At 48.5% G+C, this 10,556-nt stretch overlaps 1 protein-coding gene across 1 annotated transcript in view; it reads right to left on the reverse strand.

Moving 5' to 3' along the window:
- Window positions 1–10,556, reverse strand: part of LOC137320381 (uncharacterized) — a 123,689-nt gene that overhangs the window by 57,799 nt on the left and 55,334 nt on the right. The window contains exon 6 of the mRNA XM_067982081.1: window positions 8,207–8,318. Within this exon, the coding sequence (XP_067838182.1) occupies window positions 8,207–8,318 (112 nt within the window). The remainder of the gene's footprint in view (window positions 1–8,206; window positions 8,319–10,556) is intronic.

A 10,556-nucleotide genomic window follows, 5' to 3' on the forward strand; every position in this document is an offset into this window, starting at 1 on the left:
GCTAGTCAAGAATGGGCAAGACGTGGCAGTAGGGTGACAACCATAATATTTAATGTGAGGTGAACAAAAAGCAAATATAAATAAAAAACATGACCAACCGTCAAACACCCTTGTGCATACCCTTTGTGCTTACAAAACCTTCGCCTTTCTCTTCCGACTACTTCTACATGGTGCCTCCCCTGTGGCTGCAGCAGAAGTAGTGGCAGGTTGCTCTTGTTCATGCCTTGGCAGCTTCGATGCTTTGGGCCTACGCCCTCTGGGTTTTGGAGCCCGTGAGGGCCCTTCCAACGACTGCTCCACCTGCACCTGTGCAGGGGCAGACTCGGCCACCCGGAGAGGAGGCAGCATTGCGGGTACTGGTTGAGAGGGGAGCAACGAGTGAGACGTGGGAGCACTTTGAGTGGCGTCCCCACTTCCATGTCCTCTTTCACCATCATCCCCCCCACTGGGCCAGGCCCACATCACTTCTACCACCCTGCTGGACAACAGTTTGGAGGACATGTGTGAAGCCTTGTAAGGCCAGTGCTAGTGTATCTGCCTGCCTGTTTAAGGGGCAGAATGTTGTTCACTGTGAGTCCGAACGGCCATTGTCAGGGCCTGAATGGACTCATTTGTGAGCCATGTTTGAAACTCAATGGAGGCTAGCCTTCTCTCCATCGCAGACATTCCAGCACTTACCCGTGACAGTATCTCAGAGAGTTGCTGACGTCCCTGTGACACCATCTCAGAGATTCCCTCACGTCCCGGTGACACTATCTCAGAGAGTTGCTCACGTCCCTGGGACACTATCTCAGAGATTCCCTCCCGTACCTGTGCCACCATTCCTCTATCCTCTGCGCTATTGTGGAGTGCGCGTGGCACCTGTTCCAGCACCTCGCAAATGTGCTGCTGTCCCTCGATCGTTCTCCTTGTAAATGATGGCCCCCGGGATTCAGCATCTGTGTCCAGCTGATCAGAGCCTGGAGAAGAGTGCTCCCATGCGGACTCTCCGCAGCTGTCCCTGCCACCAGTGTCTGCTCGTGCTCACATATGTGTGGTAACTCACCAGATGCCAACCCAACTAACTGAGGACTAGGAGCCACCGAGGTGTGAGTATCTGCGTTGGTGGATGGCTCGCTAAGATGTGACGGTGCACCCTCAGAGGCTGGCAGGTCCTCTGAGGAATCGACCTCTGACGTCACAGCGGTCGCTGAAGGCCCTGTAAGAGAACAGAAGGCAATATTAAGCATGATCAGAGATGTGTCATGTTGCGATGAGCATACTGAGGTGCTGAAGATGACAAGGCATGTTAATATCAATTCATATTATGTGTGCTGAATGTTAAAGTTAATTCACCAGATGTTTGTCAGGTGCCAGTCTCGGTGTCCCCGATGGACAGGCACTCGAGGGTTCGGCTGAGCTCCAGCGCCTCCTGCTCCGCGTCTGTGAGGACGACGATTTGTTGCAGCCCCCCTCGGGTCCTCGCTCTCTCCTGTGCATTCGAGGCTCTCCTCTCCTATAAGGGGAGAAAGTACAGACGCGTGAGTGAGTGATGGAGATGTGGCCAACCGATGAATGCATTGACTTGGGAGCAGCTGACTGTGAAAGAAATGTAAGGCATCTTACAACACCAGGTTATAGTCCATCAGTTTTATTTGAAAATCACAAGCTTTCGGAGGCTTTCTCCTTCGTCAGGTGAGTGTCGAGATTCATTGAAAATTACCGCATATATAGTCATAGAACAATGCCTGGTGATTACAGATAATCTTTCCAACTGCCTGTTATCAAGGCCATCAAATTAATTGAATAGTGTTCAGACAGAGAAACCTTAGATACCCCAGACAACTGAATATACAAACGGCCAGAACCAAAGAAAGAGAGGGGGAGAGAGAGAGAAACATCCGAAAGGAAGAGAAAGAGAGAAAATGACCAGCTGTTTTAAAAACAGATGACTTTTTTCCCCCCTGGTGGGCCTACGTGCAGCGCGACATGAACCCAAGATCCCGGTTAAGGCCGTCCTCATGGGTGCGGAACTTGGCTATCAATTTCTGCTCGGACTATTGCAAAGAAGCATACCGACAACTGGACAACCAGGAACACGACAGACGGTTACCCGCAGATCCGACCAAAGAACACACCCACCAGCTCAACAAACTGATCAAGACCTTCGATCCAGACCTTCAAAGCATCCTACGCGCTCTCATCCCTCGTACTGCCCACATGGGAGCCTTCTACTGCCTCCCAAAGATACACAAAGCCAACACACCCGGATGTCCTATCGTATCAGGCAATGGAACCCTGTGTGAGAACCTCTCTGGATACGTCGAGGGCATCCTGAAACCCATCGTACAGGGAACTCCCAGTTTCTGTCGCGATACTACAGACTTCCTACAAAAACTCAGCACCCACGGACCAGTTGAACCAGGAATACTTCTCACCACGATGGACGTCTCGGCACTCTACACCAGTATCCCCCACGATGACAGCATCGCTGCAACAGCCTCAGTACTCAACACCAACAACAGCCAATCTCCAGATGCCATCCAACAACTCATCCGCTTCATCCTGGATCACAATGTCTTCACCTTCGACAACCAGTTCTTTACCCAAACACACGGAACAGCCATGGGGACCAAATTCGCACCCCAATACGCCAACATTTTCATGCACAAGTTCGAGCAAGACTTCTTCACTGCACAGGACCTCCAACCAACGCTATACACATCGACGACATTTTCTTCCTATGGACCCACGGTGAAGAATCACTGAAGAGACTACACAATAACATCAACAAGTTCCACCCCACCATCAAACTCACCATGGACTACTCCTCAGAATCGGTTTCTTTCTTGGACACACGAATCTCCATCAAAGACGGGCACCTCAGCACCTCACTCTACCGCAAGCCCACGGACAACCTCACGATGCTCCACTTTTCCAGCTTCCACCCTAACCACGTCAAAGAGGCCATCCCCTATGGACAGGCCCTGCGAATACACAGGATCTGCTCAGACGAGGAGGAACGTGATGGACACCTACAGACGCTGAAAGACGCCCTCGTAAGAACGGGATATGACGCTCGACTCGTCGATCGACAGTTCCGACGGGCCACAGCGAAAAATCGCATAGACCTCCTCAGAAGACAAACACGGGACGCAACCAACAGAGTACCCTTCGTCGTTCAGTACTTCCCCGGAGCGGAGAAACTGCGCCATGTTCTCCGCAGCCTTCAACATGTCATCGATGACAACGAACACCTCGCTAAGGCCATCCCCACGCCTCCACTACTCGCCTTCAAACAGCCACCCAACGTCAAACAGACCATCGTTCGCAGCAAATTACCCAGCTTTCAGGAGAATAGCGTCCACGACACCAGACAACCCTGCCACGGCAACCTCTGCAAGACATGCCAGATCATCGACATGGATACCAACATCACACGAGAGGACACCACCCACCAGATGCATGGTTCATACTCCTGTGACTCGGCCAACGTTGTCTACCTCATACGTTGCAGGAAAGGATGCCCCAAAGCATGGTACATTGGCGAGACCATGCAGACGCTGCGACAACGGATGAACGGACAACGCGCAACAATCGCCAGACAGGAGGGTTCCCTCCCAGTCGGGGAACACTTCAGCAGTCAAGGACATTCAGCCACCGATCTTCGGGTAAGCGTTCTCCAAGGCGGCCTTCAAGACACAAGACAACGCAAAATCGTCGAGCAGAAATTGATAGCCAAGTTCCGCACCCATGAGGACGGCCTCAACCGGGATCTTGGGTTCATGTCGCGCTACACGTAACCCCACCAGGGGAAAAAAAAGTTATCTGTTTTTAAAACAACTGGTCATTCTCTCTCTTTCTCTTCCTTTCGGATGTTTCTCTATCTCTCTCCCTCTCTTTCTTTGGTTCTGGCCGTTTGTATATTCAGTTGTCTGGGGTATCTAAGGTTTCTCTGTCTGAACACTATTCAATTAATTTGATGGCCTTGATAACGGGCAGTTGGAAAGATTATCTGTAATCACCATGCATTGTTCTATGACTATATATGCGGTAATTTTCAATGAATCTCGACACTCACCTGACGAAGGAGAAAGCCTCCGAAAGCTTGTGATTTTCAAATAAAACTGATGGACTATAACCTGGTGTTGTAAGATTCCTTACATTTGTCCACCCCAGTCCATCACCAGCATCTCCACATCATGTGAAAGAAATGCATCAGAGAGTGAGTATGAGACAGAGCCATGACATTGTATAAGGATTGGGTTGAGTGGTAGTGGTGGGGTGACTAATGGGGAGGTGAGGAAGTGCTGAGGAAGTGCAGGTAAGTTGAGGATGAGCCTTAAATGGGTGTGAGGAGTGATGTGAGAGAAGTGTTGGCAGCGCATAATGTGTTGAGGGGTGGGAGCGGTGTTGTGGAAGACGGAGTGTAGGAGAATGAGTAAGTGTACTCACTTTGGCTGACCTACTTAGATCATTGAAGCGCTTCCTGCACTGGATCCAGGTGCGGGAGATGTTGCTGCTGCTGGTGACCTCCTCTGCCACCTCGAGCCAGGCCTTCTTGGTGGCAGAGGCAGGCCACTTCCTCCCGTCCGCCGGGTAAAACATATCCTTCCTCCTCCTCACCCCATCCAGTAGCACCTGGAGTGAGGCATCGTTGAATCTAGGAGCAGCCCTCCCCCTGTGCTGTTCCATTGTGCTGTGTGGGTTTTTGCTCCAGGAGCAGCCATTGGAGGACTGCCCCTTCAAATAGAGCTTCTCCAGCTGACAGCCTGTGATGCGGGTGCGCAGTCCGCCCGCTGCGCAGCTTTTGGATGCAAACCTGGAAGCCACGTTAAGTGGCTCCAATTGACTTGTGATCGCATGGGAAACGGACATTTTTTATTGGGCAGGTTACCCATGCGCCCAATCACCGCCCCCCCACCACCACCCCCCCCGGCCCGCTGCCATCCCGTCTCCACTCTAATCGCGGGGCCCTGATCTCACATAGGGGTCTAGAAGCTCTATACTATGAAGGAAAACTATTTGGAATAAATCTTATATACCACTGGTTCAAGCTGCCTTGGGATTTATTGCCCATCCCTAATTGCCCTTGAGAAGGTGGTGGTGAGCCGCCTTCTTGAACCGCTGCAGTCCGTGTGGTGAAGGTTCTCCCACAGTGCTGTTAGGAAGGGAGTTCCAGGATTTTGACCCAGCAACGATGAAGGAACGGCGATATATTTCCAAGTCGGGATGGTGCGTGACTTGGAGGGGAACATGCAGGTGGTGTTGTTCCCATGTGCCTGCTGCTCTTGTTCTTCAAGGTGGTAGAAGTCGCGGGTTTGGGAGGTGCTGTCGAAGAAGCCTTGGCAAGTTGCTGCAGTGCATCCTGTGGATGGTACACACTGCAGCCACTGTGCGCCGGTGGTGAAGGGAGTGAATGTTTAGGGTGGTGGATGGGGTGCTAATCAAGCGGGCTGCTTTGTCCTGGATGGTGTTGAGCTTCTTGAGTGTTGTTGGAGCTGCATTCATCCAGGCAAGTGGAGAGCATTCCATCACATTCCTGACTTGTGCCTTGCAGATGGTGGAAAGGCTTTGGGGAGTCAGGAGGTGAGTCACTCGCCGCAGAATACCCAGCCTCTGACCTGCTCTTGTAGCCACAGTATTTATATGGCTCGTCCAGTTAAATTTCTGGTCAATGGTGACCCCCAGGATGTTGATGGTGGGGGATTCAGCAATGGTAATGCTGTTGAATGTCAAGGGGAGGTAATTAGACTCTCTCTTGTTGGAGATGGTCATTGCCTGGCACTTGTCTGGAGCGAATGTTACTTGCCACTTATCAGCCCAAGCCTGGATGTTGTCCAGGTCTTGCTGCATGCAGGCATGGACTGCTTCTTTATCTGAGGGGTTGCGAATGGAACTGAACACTGTGCAATCATCAGTGAACATCCCCATTTCTGACCTTATGATGGAGGGAAGGTCATTGATGAAGCAGCTGAAGATAGCTGGGCCTCGAACACTGCCCTGAGGAACTCCTGCAACAATGTTCTGGGGCTGAGATGATTGGCCTCCAACAACCACTACCATCTTCCTTTGTGCTCGGTATGACTCTAGCCACTGGAGAGTTTTCCCCGATTCCCATTGACTTCAATTTTACTAGGGCTCCTTGGTGCCACACTCGGTCACACGCTGCCTTGATGTCAAGGGCAGTCACTCTCACCTCACCTCTGGAATTCAGCTCTTTTGTCCATGTTTGGACCAAGGCTGTAATGAGGTCTGGAGCCGAGTGGTCCTGGCCGAACCCAAACTGAGCATCGGTGAGCAGGTTATTGGTAAGTGCCGCTTGATAGCACTGTTGATGACACCTTCCATCACTTTGCTGATGATTGACAGTGGACTGATGGGGTGATAATTGGCTGGATTGGATTTGTCCTGCTTTTTGTGGACAGGACATACCTGGGCAATTTTCCACATTGTCGGGTAGATGCCAGTGTTGTAGCTATACTAGAACAGTTTGGCTAGAGGTGCGGCTAGTTCTGGAGCATCAGTCTTCAGCACTACAGCTGGGATTTGTCGGGGCCCATAGCCTTTGCTGTATCCAGTGCACTCAGCCGTTTCTTGATATCATGTGGAGTGAATCGAATTGGCTGAAGACTGGCTTCTGTGATGGTGGGGATATCGGGAGGAGGCTGAGATGGATCATTGACTCGGCACTTCTGGCTGAAGATGGTTGCAAACGCTTCAGGCTTGTCTTTTGCAGACACATGCTGGACTCCGCTATCATTGAGGATGGGGATGTTTACAGAGCCTCCTCAGTGCGATCTGTATCCATGCTAAAGTTGGCACCGGAATCCTCTGTTACCAATATGAATTGGTCCCTTCTAATTTCAAGGCAAAATTTTGAGGTAACCTCCTGAAGTGAGTAGAGCAATACTATTGCACCTGAGGGCATCTTCCACTGAATGCCACTGGTTATCCCATTGCTGAAGATGTGATTCCCAGACGAGTCTATCAACAGCACATTATCTGTGAAAAGAAGCACTATCGTTCTTCCAGAAATGCGTGGAATAGACAGTGCGTTACTCCTCCTTAGGATGCCATCAACGCATTATTTATGAATATATTGTGGCAGAAATTGAACCTCGTTGTGCCAAATTTTAGGGACCAATGTCCTGGGCCCCAAGGATAACTGAAAAACATCCAACCCAAAACTGGGTCAGACTATTTTTCAGGCGTCCCTGGCAGCCACCTAAAACAGGCATTAAGTCGCTTGCATATGTAAATAAGGGGGCCTAACACGTGTATTCGGTCCCCTCAGAAACTGGGCGATGATTCTGGGCTGCTGCAGTCTAAGCAGCAGCTGGTTGCCAATTAGAGGTACATTTTTCTCATAAAAATTTTAAAGATCTTCCAGTTGAGTCAGGAGGAGCAGGAGTGCTCCTCCTGGCTTCACATCACTCCTGAGAACCGCTGTAAGCAGTGATCGGAAACCTGCCACTGTCCTACCCTTACCCTGGCACTTATCTGAGGTTGCTGCTGGCGAGGTAGGCAGCCTGAAATTAGTTGCTGCAAAAGAGCGAGCTGCCAGCGGAGGTGCGATGGAACCAGCAACTCATCCACATTATTTGGATAAGGCCCTAAGCCCAACTTCGGGCTAGCCTTAGGCCTTCAGGTTCGGGTGCCGTTGCCCCATTGAGTATGATTGGTGACATCATTAACTTATTCCCCTTTTGAGAGAGAGATAGACTCAGTATCTTCTATTCAGTAAATGCATCACAGGGCTGGACTCCACATCTGGATAAAATTCAAGATTGGGTTATGTACTATAATTTCCAGCTTCTACATGTGTGTCACATGAGAGCCCAGACCAACGTATTAAGAAATTTTATCAAACCAATGTAAGAGAGTTTACCCTGAGTCTTTAATATTTTGTAGCTCTATAGAAAGCAATTACTTGCCACATTCTTCAAAAGGAGTGGAGGAGGATGCAGACAACACACGACTGGAGGAGAGTGAAGCTCACCCATCTCTTGTATTTGCAGGAGGAGGATAAAGCTCTCACATCTTCTGTTCTCCAGGGGAAAAATGAAGCCTGCATTCCTCGTAAACCAGTGATTGAATACAGGAAGGAACACTAGAAGGACCACTTCCCCGTCTCAATGATTCCGATGCAGGGTTCCTAAATTAAGTAATTTTTTTGATCAACAACACAAATTTCAAAAATACGAAAGAGGAATTTAATACTTACTACAGACTGTAATAGTGCAACAGGGATCACTGATATTCACTAAAGGAATGGGGGCTTCACCAAGTTTATCACATATCGGGGCTGAGGGACATTTTGATTCATCACAGGAAAGCTAATAAGAGGAAAAGACAATTGAAAATATTTAAACCAATAACAAACATTCCAAGCAAACGGGGTCCAAGCATTGAAATGAAAAGATGACATTCTGAGATCTTGCTGCCATCTGTTTATAGTTTGTAACATCAGGACTTGCAAAATAAGAAGTTCATTTTAACCTGATCAATGAAAGGTTATGAGCCCAGCTTTGAAACAAGAGTTGTAAAATTGAATAAAACCCTGACTACGATATAATCTATAAATCAGTTGAGATCATAGAACAAGTGTGTAAACAACAGTTTAGCTAAAATAATCATGCTTGGTTGTGGGAGGATACAGAATTATCTAAACAGGTGCAGCAGAGAGAAATGAGGCTCAGCCGAGCAGACACTTCTTAAAATTCTGTTCATTCAAGTGTGGTATGAAATAATAAAAGATATTTTGCCAAGGTTTTTCTGAAGTAATTCAAGCTTTAATGTCTACCAATATTTTCACAGGTATTGGGCTTTCAATTCTCTCAGGGTGATCTGTCTATCATCTTGAAAATTTTAAACTTGAGCCCATCTGCTTAACAACCTCAGATTAAACACAGAGTAAAGCTTGACTCAGGTAGGCACCTCATATGCCTGAAAAATCAGGTAGGTAAGAAGCGCAGCCGAACAGGAACAGAGTGGGTATTTCACCCACTCCGTTTTAATCGTCCCCCTGGCCCAGTTTCCACCGTTACGTTGCACAGAAATTTCTAGTTTCCCCTAAAGGCAGGGGAATAATGAGTGCGCGGAGATATTACTGACTTTTACTTTACTTACTTACGTACAGGGTGGATGAAGGGGAACCAGTGGACGTAGTGTATTTAGACTTCCAGAAGGCATTCGACAAGGTGCCACATAAAAGATTATTGCTCAAGATAAAGAATCACTGGATTGGGGGTAATATTCTGGCATGGGTGGAGGATTGGTTATCTAACAGGAAGCGGAGAGTTGGGATAAATGGTTCATTCTCGGACTGGCAACCAGTAGCCAGTCGTGTTCCGCAGGGGTCGGTGCTGGGTCCCCAACTCTTTACAATCTATATTAACGATTTGGAGGAGGGGACCGAGTGTAACATATCAAAGTTTGCAGATGATACAAAAATGGGAGGGAAAGTAGAGAGTGAGGAGGACATAAAAAACCTGCAGGGGGATATAGACAGGCTGGGTGAGTGGGCGGAGATTTGGCAGATGCAATACAATATTGGAAAATGTGAAGTTATGCACTTTGGCAGGAAAAATCAGAGAGCAACTTATTATCTTAATGGCGAGAAACTGGAAAGTACTGCAGTACAAAGGGATCTGGGGGTCCTAGTGCAAGAAAATCAAAAAGTTAGTATGCAGGTGCAGCAGGTGATCAAGAAGGCCAACGGAATGTTGGCTTTTATTGCTAGGGGGAGAGAATATAAAAACAGGGAGGTATTGCTGCAGTTATATAAGGTATTGGTGAGACCGCACCTGGAATACTGCATACAGTTTTGGTCTCCATACTTAAGAAAAGACATACTTGCTCTCGAGGCAGTACAAAGAAGGTTCACTCGGTTAATCCCGGGGATGAGGGGGTGGACATATGAGGAGAGGTTGAGTAGATTGGGACTCTACTCATTGGAGTTCAGAAGAATGAGAGGCGATCTTATTGAAACGTATAAGATTGTGAAGGGGCTTGATCGGGTGGATGCGGTAAGGATGTTCCCAGGGATGGGTGAAACTAGAACTAGGGGGCATAATCTTAGGATAAGGGGCTGCTCTTTCAAAACTGAGATGAGGAGAAACTTCTTCACTCAGAGGGTAGTAGGTCTGTGGAATTTGCTGCCCCAGGAAGCTGTGGAAGCTCCATCATTAAATAAATTTAAAACAGAAATAGACAGTTTCCTAGAAGTAAAGGGAATTAAGGGTTACGGGGAGCGGGCAGGAAATTGGACATGAATTTAGATTTGAGGTTAGGATCAGATCAGCCATGATCTTATTGAATGGCGGAGCAGGCTCGAGGGGCCGATTGGCCTACTCCTGCTCCTATTTCTTATGTTCTTAGGTACTTTACTATCCCTGGAAGGATGCCAATTTTGGAGGGACTTCTAGACAGGTGGACCTTTGTCCATATGCTCAGCTATTCTCCGCATCAAAGACCAGAGGACCAAAAAAACAGCTGCCTCTTTTTCTTTCAGGGAGAGCAGTCCAGGCATTGGAATTGCATGCCTTCTGGCTTCGTTCTGAACACCAGCCAGA

Source organism: Heptranchias perlo, chromosome 4 (genome assembly GCF_035084215.1).
Source record: "Heptranchias perlo isolate sHepPer1 chromosome 4, sHepPer1.hap1, whole genome shotgun sequence".
NCBI lineage: Eukaryota > Metazoa > Chordata > Chondrichthyes > Hexanchiformes > Hexanchidae > Heptranchias > Heptranchias perlo.